We start from the raw sequence: 15,028 nt of genomic DNA, 5'->3' as shown, positions 1-15,028 counted from the left end.
TAGGTTAGACCAGTAGATCGAGCAGGAGTAACCTTCTCTATTTACTCGTATATATACAATTTTTGTCCATAAACATTCTGTATAATCACGACATTACGATTTCTATCTGTAATATAAGTGGGTTTGTTGACTTTATACTCTGAATATCCCATAACATCTAATTTTAGGATGTTAGTTTACACGATCTAAAAAGCTAATTCTGAACAACGAGGGAAATGTCTCATAAAGTAATTGAATTGATTAGGGGCTGTATGGTGAATAGAATCATTTTGTTTTCGAAGTTTAAAAATTATCCAATATCAGTAGACAGTATTGTGTTATCATATCTCTATATCTAGCGACATTTAATACTTGACCAGTTTTATTATGAGAGAAGTATGACATCTCCAATCAAAAATCTTGATCTCCAAACATTTGCTGTGGATCTTCTCATAGCTTCACATGGAGAATTCAAATCTTGGTAATATCCTTGATGAAGTTGGTCCTTATATTAATCTACAAATTATAGAAATGGTTGGGAATAAAATGTGAGTGTAATGAACTGGAGTTTCATCGAGTGAAAACCACATCCTTCACCTAATATTTGAATATTTTTATTCAGTACTGACCAATGATTATCAAGCAAATCAAGGTATTTAATACCAAAAAGTATTGTTCAAATACTATACCACCTAAAATATGAATAGTCACTTATATTTTCAATTTAGTTAAAGTAACTTTAAAGACAAAAAAAACATAGAAAAAAGAGGAATCTGTCAACACGAATTGATGTTGAGTCTATACAGAGGAACTAAATATGCAACGATGGTCCTAGTCTGTCAATTTTGGATGCAATTGAATATGGTACAGATGCATTTCATATTTGTGAAGTATTCACACAAATGATGTTTAAGTAATGTCTCTGCATAGCAGTTCATGATTTTCTTCAGTTCTTTTGCTCTTTAGATTTATTTTCATATTCCACTGATCCAGTTTGAAAAATTACGAACTATTGTTATTTATGGAAAGAAGAAAGGAATTTCTCATGTTTTCTATTGTTTCCCAAATCATGTCTGTTCTTTCTTAGAAAAATTTGAAGCATTTAATATAATAACTATTGTTAGGAATAAGCTCGCTAAATGGGTCTTTAGGCCGGCCTTGTCCAGCTACAAAGAAATTTTAAAATTCGGCGAATTCACGTGGCGCCTTTTATCTGCTTTTTATAAATGACGGACGCGCCTTTGTTATAATTTTTTTAGTAGCGGGCCGTTTATTTAAATTATTTTATGCAAATAATTTCTAGGAAAGTCTATCAATTGATTTATTCAGTAAGTTTTTGTTCTAGAACTTTATAGAATTTTATTTAGGTATATAAAAGATTTGTGTAAACGCAGTAACCTCCAATGAAGTACTACCTTGCCGGCAGACTTCTCACCGGGGCCCTACCAAATTCATTAGATAAACCCCTACCTCTTACTCCCACTCTACACACTCTTCGTCGATCGTCGGATTGCATGTTTTCTGCGGTTTCCCTGCAACTTGGTGAAAAATTCGAAAAAATCAAAAAAACAGTCTATACAATTTTCCAAAAATCGATAAAATCCAAAATAAGAAGGACCTTCTTTGCTTGCTAGCTCTCTTTTCGAGTTATTCTGGCCAAAAATCCTCAATCTCCGCTTTTCCTCCTCCAAAAAAGTTAGCAAACATAACCCCACGCAATCACCACAACCCAGGCCCTGCAGAGGACAAAAATTCCTGTATCTTGACCCACTGAAAATTTTTATTATCCTACCAAACTCTACCCGACGAATATCTTCCTCTCTCTCTATGTAGTTAGTTCAGTTTCAAATAAATAGTCAAAGAGAAAAGAACGAATTAGTGAAAGTAATATCGGAAATTATTTAAGTGATATTTATAAGTAAATTATTATAAGTTAAGTGTATTGTATAGTGTGTAAATAAATTAAGAACGTAACAGACAGTGTTTATTAAATCACGCCACGAATAAAAGGAAAACACAGCACCATCATTAGAGAAAAGTTTATGTAAAGTTTTGCTTGATCATTGTAAATGTTTTCTATACAATTGTGATTTGTATAGAGTGAATTTGAAGTTTGAACAAATGTTTTCACATCAAAATGGACATTCAGAATCTTCCTGTAAATTTTGTATAAAACAAAAATATCTTCAAGTAATAATTGTATGTATTGTGGAGAATTGTTCAAATATTTGTTAATTTCAAGACAAAATAAAAAAAGAATGAAATAGTATTCAGAACTTCTCTATCAACTAATTAAATTGGTATAAACAAGTATTAAAGTACAGGTTTCTAGATAAAGACATCGTCATGTATTACAGAACACACATTTAATTACCTTCATATGTATATAATTTATACATATTATTTACTTAAGTAAATGCAGTCGATTACCTTCAACCCGTGTCGGCTCATTTAACGTTTATTACCCAGTATTGCTGTCTCTACTAAAGGCGAACCACCATGGAATACGTAATTTTGTGGGGACCTTATTTGATGACTTTATGGCTAGCTCCGAGTCATTCTCAGAATACAAGATGCATGTTGATTGGGAGGTTTGTTTTCATTACAACAATTGTCAATAAACGTTCACGTAATAATATTTTAATTATATTTGTCATGATTGTTGCTTGGTATATTCCTTGGAAATATAGTTTTATATATATACTTTTTAGTTGGCAATGCCACTGGAAGATTATAACCAGAATACTAAAAGATTGATAATAAGCCGATAATACAATAACAAGAGAAAATTAGTTGGAAAAGAAGAAACAGAAACTCACTTGAACAAGGAATATGTGATAAAAAAATAAATTAGGAGTAGCAAGAAAAATGAATATATTTATGTAGTAAGTGAATAAACTTTTGATAAAAACTGGAGAGGAATTTGAAAAAAGTGATAAGTAGTTTCTGTCAAAAGGAAAACTGAATAATTCGATTGGGAAAATATTCAAAGTATTATTTATCCAGTACCTAATGGAACCTGAATATAATCATCCCCCAAAAGTACTTAAGCCTAATAGTTTTAGAATGTTTATTTAATTTTTTCTATGAAACTTGTTAGTTCAATATTAATTGAGTAATAGAGACATTTCTACATCAACCATAACCAACTCTCTTCCAATTTGGGTTTTTTTTTCACTCAAATAATTTTGAAGAAATTAAAGAATATTCTCACAAGGATAAATAACTTTATACTCTAACGAAGATAATCTAAACTCATACAACGACGTAGATTGCCAAAACTCCAGTGAAAGGTATAAGAAAAATATAAATTCAAATCAAGCCCTAACTGCCTTTTGAACCAAAGAGAAAATTTGATAAAACACCTCATGGCTTCGTGATCCAATTTGAACAAGGTAAAGAAAAACAGGTAATATCATTATTTCCGCTTTTATATGCATATAAGGGGGAAAGAAAGTATCCTATTAAATGAGAAACTGAATCTCCTTGAAACATTTAATCAAATACTAAAACTGGAGCTAAAGACGGTTAGTAGCAAATAACAATTAGAAATATATTGTTAATGTTTTTCTAATTTATTTACACTACACTTAATTATAATAATTCACTTATCACTATCACTTGACTAACTTGAATAATTTATTTAAATTCTTCGATTACTTTCTATTTCGGTCTGCTCAGTACGACTGTTTGCTATAAACTGAACTAAACTATGCTACACAAACTTCTGTCCCAAAATAATTCCAAAAAATTTTAGAAAATAAAAAACAAATCAAATGAATAAAAAGATTTTACTAGAAATTATTCCAACAATGTAAATAAACCCCCTGCTATAATAAAAAGTTATACTAGAAGCGAATTTTAGAATTTCTGGCATTTCAATCGTATATCAAAGGTTTCCGCCTTCGGCGAATTTTAGAATTCCATAAAAGCCGGACAGGGCCAGTGACAAAATATTTTGGTGAGACCATTCTTATCTCACGTCTCTCTCATTCTTCTTACAAAAGTTCACAATGAATCGATGTATTTTTAAAGGAAGATGAGCCTAAAGAGGAAATTTAGTTATCGAAGTTTGAGAAAGATATTTGCTGGAATATGTAAGTTTATTACTACCCGCCCTATTCAATTCATAGGAAACTCTGTATAATAATCTGTCATATTTTGAAATTATTATTTCTCGTAAACTTTTCAAACATTTACTCCGAAATAATCTCTTGGAAGAAAGTTGAATCGTTTTTATTCATCTCATTTGTTTCGTTGTTATCAGAACAGTTTTTGGAAGCAAAAGTTTGTACTGACATTCATTGGATAATCTGTTAGGTTTATTGAGTTCAGTTTTTCAGTATTTTTGAAAACAAAGTCCGAGTCCGGTTCATGGGATACAGGATTCTATTTTAAAATATTGCTATATCTTGAATTTGACTCCTCGAACAGCTGAATTGAATTATATTATTACATAGGCCGTGAAGCTGGTTCTGTCCAGTTATGTAATTATAAAATTTGAAGAATCCCCGGCGCATTCTTTATTTGTTTTCACCACAGCGGCAAGTTGTTAACATCACTTTTCATAGAACTAATTTCTAGGAAGGTCTTTTTATTCATTAGCTTCGATTGTTTATTTTCTAGAATTTTTGAGAAATTCGTTTTGGGGGTATAAACGAGTTTGTTCTATGGAGTTAGTTTATTATAAAAAGTCAAAGAAAACGGAACAAAATAGTAAACCAATAAATTATATAAGCTAGTTAAGTATTAATGAATAATTAATCAATTTATAAGTAAGTCAAGTCTAGTGTAAGTGCTTAGGTAAATTGAAAAAGTAAGAGACAGTGTTAATAAATTCTCCCAACAAATAGAAATAGTGGAAATAAATAAGAAAAGCATTACAATATTCTCCTATTTAGACCAGAATGTATACATGAAATTGTATAACAAACCGTAAAACTCCATGGTCTTTTGACATTTTGTGAGTTTCATGTTATCAGTGTAATTATCTCTATATATTTCAGTATTTTTTGTTTCATTCATTTGTCTGTGCGATTCATCTTTTTGGGAATTTTTTTGTTGCCTATAAAGAAACTTTATCACCAGATGATTCGATGTAAGGAAATTCTACGAACTGCGTTTTATTCTACATTCTCATACAGAGAATATTTATTGCGAAATAGACGTTGAAACCTAGGTAAAGAAGGCTTATATCAATTTTTTTGAAGATAAAAGTAGATTCTCCGCCTTGGCCAGAGCAACGTGAATATTTCATTCTCTTTAATCCCAATGATTATTTCCCAGTAGATGATTGCATTCAATATGGAAACACATTCACTGAGCACATGTTGAAATAGAATCAACCATACACCACATACTGTGGTGTACGGTTATGTTGAAGGATAACGCTTACGTCTTATGCCGTCTTCGGTAATTGATGTAAATAGAGACTTACCCCAATTGGGGATACAGGATGGAAAAACAACGACATCTGGATCACCTGATATATAATTACACAGTTAATAACAATTTACGGTCAAGTTCAATACATATAAACATATTAAACACAATTATAACTATATACAATACTTTTATATATACAATTACTCTATATACAACTTTATATACAATTATATTTTATATGACCAATAACTATCTATATATATTTTCTTTTGTTTTCAATTATCTGAGACTAGTAGTGGATAATTCAAGCATTGTTTAAATACATATTGTTTGTTTACAGGAATTCTTGAACTGAATGTTTAACAATATTATGAACGTAATTTTGGTTTCTATCAATTTTGTCCTCGCGTGGGTTCAACATAGTTCATATTGGCTTTTAATGATCTTCCAGGTTAACACCGACTACAATACATACATGCATTGAAAATGGAATTTTTGGCGTGTATCTTCTTACAATTGGCATTTGAGAATTATTTGAAATATAGGTCCTGATGATGACCAAGTTGCGAAGGAACTATCATTATCTTATTATTAGCTGAAAAACTCACTCTGAAGTTATAAATGATGAAAAATGTGAGGAAAAATAGTTAAATAGATTATGATCATAAGTGCATAATGATTGAATTTAAAACGCCCACACTTTATGATATCACTTTTTTCATTTTCTTCAACTATTTTTTGATTGTCACATTTTTCTATAGTATTAACTTTATCATATTGTGTTTCTACCTGCCGAAAGCGGTAACAATCAGTAATATGTTGAACGTTAGCTATTAAGCTGTTTTTGTTTCTGACAAGTGTATAAAATGATAAATATGGTGGTAATTTGTCTAGCTTTTTTTAAGAATTACGAGGTCTATACATCACTCACCCCACTTACTTATAACGTATATAATTATGGTCACCATAGTTCAAATTATGGAAACAGATTCATGGATATCCATTTTATTTTCCTTATCCTCGTGGACTTAATGGTGTGATCACAAAACACAGTTGATTTAAAAACTTATTGGCTCAGCTCTAGCTTAGAGCTTGTTGATTTTCGTCAGGTAAATGAGAACTATAACTTTACTACCAAAATTTTTTGCTGAAAACGGTCACCATATCGACATCATATCAAAAAGATTGTCAATAACGACTTTGTGAGTTTATTGCTAATACAAAATATTTTGTGGGCTCACTTTTCAATTACCTAATTTTATATTGAAAAAATACTTTTCATTGTACGGGTTATTTTCATGAAATCTTGAAACCCCTGTCATGTCCGGTTTTAAGAAAAAACCTAACCGACTTAGTATGTTTTTTTTTGGAAAGAACATCGCAAAAAATGTTGGTAATAACTTTGGGATTGTACGGGCATTTGTGGACAATAAAAAATATATAGTACTCTGAAAATCATTCCCTCAATATTTCCCAATACCCAGATAGGAATATTGTGTAGAGTTTTCGAAAAATCTGTTTGGAACTGTGATTTGTCTTTTGTCAATACGACAAACTTTCAAAATTTCCCTGAATTCAGGATCATAAGTCATTAAATAATTGTCTAATGTTAACTCATTATTTATCTCATGAAAAATAATCATTCCCTCACATCATTACCAACAGTCGATAAGTAAGTATATTTTTAGGACTTTAATAATACTTGCATTAATTTTTGACAGTTGGTAGTACGGTTATTCGTTCGGAATGCCGAATTGACTAGAGTAATTGTGATTTTTCAAAGATAACAAATTTGATTTAGTAAGTTAAGAAAGTTAAGTACGTTTTTAGAGGTAGAAAGCGTAGCGAAAAGCTAGCTGGTAACGAAAGGTTATGTTGCGAGATGGATTTTAGGTTTTGATTTGTTTTGTCATTCTCTAACCGTCATTTCCTCAATTTGAATAAAAGTGAGGAGATTTTTGTCCATCTTTAGTTATTGAGTCTTCAATTAACATTCTGAATTATTTCATAATTTATAAGTTATTATAACTTTATCGAATTTCAAATATATTTAGAAAATGAATAATATGATTTCATTGAAAATGATTATAATCATCATTGTCAGACCTCAGTCATCATTCCCTCACATTTAAATCGTCAATACTCATTTATTCTGGGGACCACAATATTTTTCACTTCTAGTTCGACAAAAAGTACAAATTTCAGAGCAACTAAAGATGAATTAATTTGAATACTTTTTATTAATTCACTCATAATTAATTTCGAGATTTCATGAGAGATGTCCGTATATGATTATATCAATTACCAATAGATAAGAGAGTGCAGTCCAAAATTCATAATTCTGAGAATAAACTCAAATTTTAATTCTAGTATTATCAAATATTCATAACTGATTTGATATTTTCGAACATTAAATGCGTTGTTTCCATTAATCTAAATCGCTTTTTTGATGTTGCCCGAAGCGGAAAGGGAGAAAAAGCAATAAATTTTCAGCAAACAGTGGTAAGCTGGAAAATGTCGATGCGGAGAGAAAATGATGATAAGATTAACCGATTTCTCTTAATACAAGATCTTTTTCCACTTTTGTGGAGTTGAAGGCCATATATGAACAGATTATACCAGTACAAAAATTATTTTGATATTATTTCATCATCTGAGTTACTGCTTCGTACAATATTTTTATGGATATACACAGTAACGACCAGAAACCAGAGACTTAGAAACTAGAAAATTAAATCGCTGCGGAGTCTTCAAAAAAAGCAAGTTCTAATGTTGATTTAGAAAATAAATTGGCAACAAAATAGAACTGTTTCTGTCGAAAATGAGAAATTACTTTGAGATTATATTATGTGCTGTTCAAAATTGTTTGAGGTAGTGTTTATTGTTGCCTGACAAAACAAAGTTGGGCTAATCAGCTTGTGAGGCAAAAACATTGAACGTATGTATGATTAGAGGTTGCACCAAAGTTATAATATCAAAGAAACATAAAAATATCAAAGTCTATAGTAGCCGAGCTCTGATAAGGTGCAATATCTGTGCCGAGGCTAGATTCTCGCTTCCACAATTATCCGAAGCATTTCTTAAACGTGATTACTACAGTGGGAAATCCTAGAATAGGTAAATCATATTTTTTTCTCTTTCCTAATGAGTCTGCAGACTGCTAAATCTATACTAGGAAGTATTTCTTAATCCATTAGTGCTTCTATTTGCTAATATCTAAACCAAATTGTATCCAGCAGTATCAATACTCCGAACGGAATTTTGGTAGTGATGTATGCAGAGATGGCTTCCCTCTAATAGTTTTATTTCTGTTTTCCTTTTTTTCTGAGATCCTCTCACATTTTTTTACGTTTTCTCAAAAGATGAAAGGGTAAATAGACGTTAGTTTGAACTTCTCGTTTCCTTTGTGTAACAAGGAATCCACCTTAAGATCTCTGCCATTTCATCTTTTTTCATCAAGCTCTTTAATGTCAACGTTAATTCTAATGACATGAGAGTTCAGTGTTTATTATCATATATTCATTTCTAGTTCGTTTCCATGTGAGTATTTCTTACTATTATCTCACCTAGTATTAGGTAACAACGCCAGCATATATAATGTTTTTTTAAATATCTTTATGCTATTTAGTAATATTTCTTAATCTTTCTTCCTTTGCTTATTTTCTTATCATTTCATGTTTGACAAGACTTGCTGATGAAAGTTACTCGATTAGAGAGGACCAGGTTCATGATTTTTGATAGTGTTCTTGCCTGTGACTTCTTTAGTTGAAGATGTCTAGTTTCCTAGACCAAAGAATATAAACTGGAATCAATTATGTAATTAACGGAAAAGGAAAACAACATTTCAGCTTGTGATTGTCAGAGTATGTAATTATGCAAATAAAACATCTAGACAACTCCAGTGAATTGGGGTAAAACTAGATAGATATTCTCTTGGAAATCAAAATCGCGAATAGAATATGAAGGTCAACTCAAACAAAATAAAATTTTCCAATCATCAAGATATTTTTGATTCATATTAATAATTAGAATTCTAAAGGAATGAGGAAATGAAATTGAGTTACTTCCTTTAAGGTAATCATTATGGGAGAAATTTTTTCTCCAAGAGAGACCTTTTGTAAAAATTTTATATACATATAAATAATTGAATGAAGAATAGCACTGTGAATAATTCAAAGCTAAATATGATACGTCCGTATTAAATATTCTACAACTTTATTTATAAATCGGATTTGTAATATATTTCTCATTCTTCACAATGTGTTGGGTCATGTTGATCGTACATTACTCTACAATCCCAAAGTATATGATGAAAATCTAACGTGAGCAGCTCTAACTTCAAATTATTCAAAGTATCATAGGTAACCAAAAAGCAGATTGTATTTGTTTCGACTCAAAGGCGCTTTGAGAGCACAACTATACTACGTATTTGAATTCCTTTTATGTGATAAAATAAGTGATGCCCTTTATAAAATAAATCTTTTATGTTTGTCTACTATGAGACACCTCCACGCCTTTATTTGTCGGTTAACAATTTTGTTTTTTGTGATAATTCACTTTCATATCTTTTGATAGAAAATCAGAAAATATATCAACCGGATTTCGTTCAAATTTCGATATCCCCACGTTGTCTTCACGTCAATAATCAGCTATGTCATCTCCTTAAATTTAATGTCTCTTACTTTTGTTTCAGGTCCAGATTTGATCCTCTCACCGGTTACAACGTCACAACAAAGCTTAGAATTAGGAACATTTTGAAAACCAATATTTCCTTAGTTCCATTGGATGTGCCATTACTAGCGAATTAATTTTAACAATTGCAAATATTAATATTTCTGTACATAGTATGTAAAGTCACTTTAAAAACATTCACAAACTATGAAAGATCCTTTGGGCATTACTCACGTGTTATAATTGATTTCAAAATGTTATATATTATTCAAAGTTTTGAGATATCAACTTCAGTATTCAACAGCTGCAAGTAACAAGTATTTAAAATGAAAATTATTCAAGTGCACTCATTACAACTCAGTATTTTCATAGATGTCAGCATATGTTCTTAATTTTCCATAAAATATGAAAAGTTCACGATATGAAGCTATTAAGGTATTTGGTTCTAATTTTAGAAATATTTGTATCAGTTGAAAGTCCCATAATACAAAATTTGGAAGCCAGCTATTCCTGGCAAATTTTATTGACTGACGAATACGAAAAATCTCTTATATTTTGTCCTATATGCCTTTTAAGATATGCTACATTTAGCAAATCTCATCTTTAACTGGATAAAATTAATTGTTTCCTTTTAATCTTCATGCGAGTATATTAGCAGACAGCTTAGTTTCGGGCTTTTTACGTGACCATCATTAAAATAACTTGCTAAATATTCTTCAAATTCGCTGCCATCAAACTGATTTTAATTCTTAGAGCTTCATAAAGCAATCATAATTCATCTAGCAGAATCTAGAACATAGAATGTGCATTAAGTCTATCGTTTCCATTCGTGTCTCCAAACTATTGATACATTATGTCAGAAACATTTCCTGTTCCAATTGCCCACTGTTGTAAATGTTACATACATATTTCACATGGGAAATGCCAGTCTCAAAATTATTCATAATCTTGGAGTGAACTCTGAGAAGGCAAAATAAGCTATTTTCTCAACGGAAGAAAGAGTTTCTCCATTTACTTTTGCAGTATATTTTCCACTAATATAACAAAAACATCAAGTTATGTAAATAGCTACGTCGACTTGTTGATGTCTTAGTTTATTATGTTGATATCAAGCTATAAAATGAAGAAATTCCACACAAACCTCAATAATATACTATCCAGTAAAACCACGGAAAATAGAGCTCGAGTCATTTTTCAAGCTCATTAATTTCTTTGGTTACCTCGTTAATTAGAGGTGATAGAAAAAATCTGGTACAACAAAATACTTAATCACAGTGTTGATATTTAAAACCAATTTCCGGTTCAATTTTGATCCAATTCTATCTATCATTCAACGTATTATTTTATTCATAACAACTTTGACATCGTAAATGATAAAAATAAAACAGATATATTATCAAGTCTGTATTAGATTGGTTATTATCATCTTTTGAGCTGGACACAAATAAGCGTCCGAATAATCTATGCGTGAACTTCTTCAGTTTGGTATAATATCAAATACCCAGGTCTCGGCCAATAAAGTAATAAAAACTACACAATTTGTATTTGGTTTCAGGAGGTTGTTGTCAGTTGTCCACTCAGAGAATTTAATTAAGTCCACAATTCAGAATGACGTGGTTTCAGTTTAGGAATCTTTTTCTAAGCTACACATATGACAATGAAGAAATTGGAAGTAATAGTTTTATGCGTATGAAGGAAAGTTCAAACTTGTAGCATGCCATTTACTTGTTAAGTTTTTCTTCAAATATTATTAATACGAGTATTAATTTATATAAGTATTCTGATCAGTAGATACTTCTATTTTAACTATAACGTTGAGGCATTTAAAGAAATTGATTTGATTATGTTATGGTTAATTTTGCTGTCAATAGATGCGTATTCCCAATATTATTATATCAATGACTTCAAAGTTGTAGAATGTAAAAAGTTTATAGAGGACGTTTTAGAAACGACACTAGGGTTTCATTGAATTATTCTAATGGAGTAGGAGGTCCATAAAAAATCACTTAGACTTCAACGTTTTAGTTAAAATTGAAGTGTCTACTGAGCCATGATACGTGAAAAACGAATATTCAAAATATTTTAAGAAAAACGGAACAAGGCGAATTTAAATTTTTTAACGAAGAGGTTTAATATCTAGGGGTACTTCATATATGTATTTGATATTTTCAGATTAATAATTCAAGTGTACATCACTTAAATATTGATTAAGAGTTGAACATCAACATTTTTAATAATATTAACGTAGTAAACTCAATTTTTGATATTTCCTTTGAAAAATATTACCCTTGATTTCAATGTTTTACACTAGTAAACAGTATTGGTGATATTTTGTACAAGACATCCTCTTGTAATAGACATTCATAAATTGTTCTCGATTTCCAGTCAAACATCCTTCACCAATGGATATAAAACTAGATGTGAAATAATAAAAAATCACTAGAAACCACTTAATTAATTGATTCCTAGTATTTGTATCCTGTAGAATATCACTCCAGTACGTCTAAACTAGTGACCTACTAATATTTACTATAATATGTGAAGTGATTTTGATTAACTATAATATTTCAGTCTCACTATTATATCAGTACTAGTGTAAATATATTTTTAAAATGATTTGATAGTATGAATGACATGTATTTATTTTTATGATAGATGCTAATTGATGTATATATCTCATGTTACTACAATAAGTCAGTTTTAAGATGTAGATCTTGTAGTTTTTATCTCAGGTAATTTTATAATAAAATAAATTTTATGTGAATTATTTTGTTCTTATTTTAACCATGCATAAATTATTCTGGTCGCGAAAATTTTAAAATTCTTGCCAAAGGAAACACTATTGTTGAGTATTTTCAGCATCAGTTACAGATAAAAAATGGATTAAGAAAACGTTAGAGAAGTAATCAACGAATGGGGATGCTATATTACCATTAATTTGAGATAACATTTCTATAAGAATTGACGTGCAATATTAACAGATGAGGAATGAAAAGCAAGTTTGAACTTGTAATGAAGGATAGTGATGGACACATATAGTCATACAAGGGTTGAGATAGACAAATAAAAAGTTTATAAAATATTTATTATTGGATATGGTTTTATTGGTTCTCGAAATATTCTTCAATGAGATCATTACACTTTTGCATACGGTTAGACCATTTGTCGAGGCATTTTTCTCCTTTTTCCTTGACCTCACCATTTATTTTTGATCTGTGGGAATGGCAGGTGATAGCAGGATGGCAGGTGATCCATTAATTCGATGTATTGACTATTCAAAAACGTTTTTGTTCAAACTGATGTGTGAAAGCTCGCATTGTCATGGTGGAGAATGATTCGTCTTCTGCGTTTGATTTCCCTGATTTCCTCGAACACTTCAACTGCAAACGGCAAACAACTGCTAGTGTACTATTTAGAATTGACCGTTATACGGTGCTTTAACGAAAAGATGGTGATGTGACCAGTAATTCCAAAAAATTAAGCGACCAACGGCTTAGAAATGCTTCGTCCGCGACAACTTTTGTTGGATTTGCCTCGTCTAGAAAGACCCATTCGCCTCACCACACTATTTCTTCACACCAATAAACACTAGCTTTTTTTCAGGGATTGTTAAATTATGCGATATACAACGTAACCAAATATCTTTCACAGCCAAACGTTCATCCAATATGGAATGTATGCGAGTGGAACTAATTCCCTAGTATGCCTCAATCTCACGGTATGTCACATGATGTACAGCATCGATGTGATCTGACACAACAGCCTGAAGAGAAGTGAGACCACGATTGTATCCAGAAAACCAACGAAACATGCTGGATCGAGATGGTGGTTCATCACCAACAGTCGAAGCGAGTTGATCAGAAAACTGTTGAGGGTTTGATCCACGTCGAAAGTCATGTTTATTCAAGTTTATGATAGCAATGTCATATTTAACATATTCATATCAGTCTTGCCATATCCCAAAATTTAACATTATTTAGACCTTTTTTTGACCGTTTTTATAATAATTATAATTTATTTGTCTAGGAAGAGCTCATTGGCTTTAATATACCGATGCTTATCTAATAGTTATTTTTGTCATAATTACTGAAATAAAAGTGATCAATTCCTTTTATAACCGCATACTTCAACATGTGCTAGAGCTCCAAATTTTCCTCAGTATCAAATTTCATTAAATGAATGCTTTTCCCATTGCAAGCGATTTATTGTTGAAAATAATTGTTGGTTAATAACGCAAACGAAAAATATGGGAATTTCGGCCTCCGCTTTTTATTAATGCGGTCTAAACGGATAAATAAACAAAATAAATTTTAATTAAGACAAGGATTTTGAAAGCCCACAGGGAGAAATCGGAAAATATAACGGTCGTATTACTTTCCATAAAGTATATTTTATCCAAGCGATTTTCATGCATTCGGCTTACTTTATTAGGGTATTATTGGAGCCAATATACGCGAAAAAGTTCCCCTGAATTATTGGTCGTATCTGTTATAAAACTTGTGGCAGATTTTTTATGATTCTCGCCCGCAAAGGGTCGAATCCAATATTTTTCATTGCTGTGAAATAAGACCTCTGAATGAGGAAATGATTCTTTTGCTATGTAAAATAGGGACTGGTTAAGATTCATATTGATAATAAGAAAATGAAAATCTACTCGTTACTTGAATTGAGCTTAGAAGATGATTATAAGAATATAGTTAAGAACTATAAATTGGAATCCTGCAAAGTGTGCTCCTATTATAATAAAGTGTTGAAGAGAACTACTGGCTACTATTCTTGTTCACAAAATCATTACGCTATTGCATAGATAATATTAATTCATTCCCAAAACATTCTGGTCTGTCTCTGGCTCAACTTACCAACGATTATGAGGAGCTAACGTCGCTTCATCGTAGTATGGATTCACCTTATACATTGAATTTCCAATAGAAAAGACGTAAATTTCCAATTAAGTAGCTTTAACAAAGGAATCTTTGATGGCATCATTGCATGG

The 15,028-nt window shown here is 30.9% G+C and overlaps 1 protein-coding gene across 2 annotated transcripts in view; it reads left to right on the top strand.

Moving 5' to 3' along the window:
- The window catches only part of LOC130891618 (hemicentin-2), a 173,904-nt gene extending 161,105 nt beyond the window's left edge, over positions 1-12,799 (top strand). The window contains exon 14 of one of the 2 annotated variants that reach the window (XM_057796458.1): positions 10,058-12,799. In XM_057796458.1, coding sequence (XP_057652441.1) covers positions 10,058-10,122 — 65 coding nt within the window. In that variant the 3' untranslated portion in view covers positions 10,123-12,799. The remainder of the gene's footprint in view (positions 1-10,057) is intronic. The other variant, XM_057796459.1, reaches the window with a different exon arrangement.
- Positions 12,800-15,028: the final 2,229 nt, after the last annotated feature.

The sequence above is a fragment of the Diorhabda carinulata genome, chromosome 3, assembly GCF_026250575.1.
Source record: "Diorhabda carinulata isolate Delta chromosome 3, icDioCari1.1, whole genome shotgun sequence".
Classification (NCBI taxonomy): domain Eukaryota; kingdom Metazoa; phylum Arthropoda; class Insecta; order Coleoptera; family Chrysomelidae; genus Diorhabda; species Diorhabda carinulata.
Note: the sequence above shows the minus strand (reverse complement) of the source record. Positions and strands in the feature narration are given on the sequence as shown.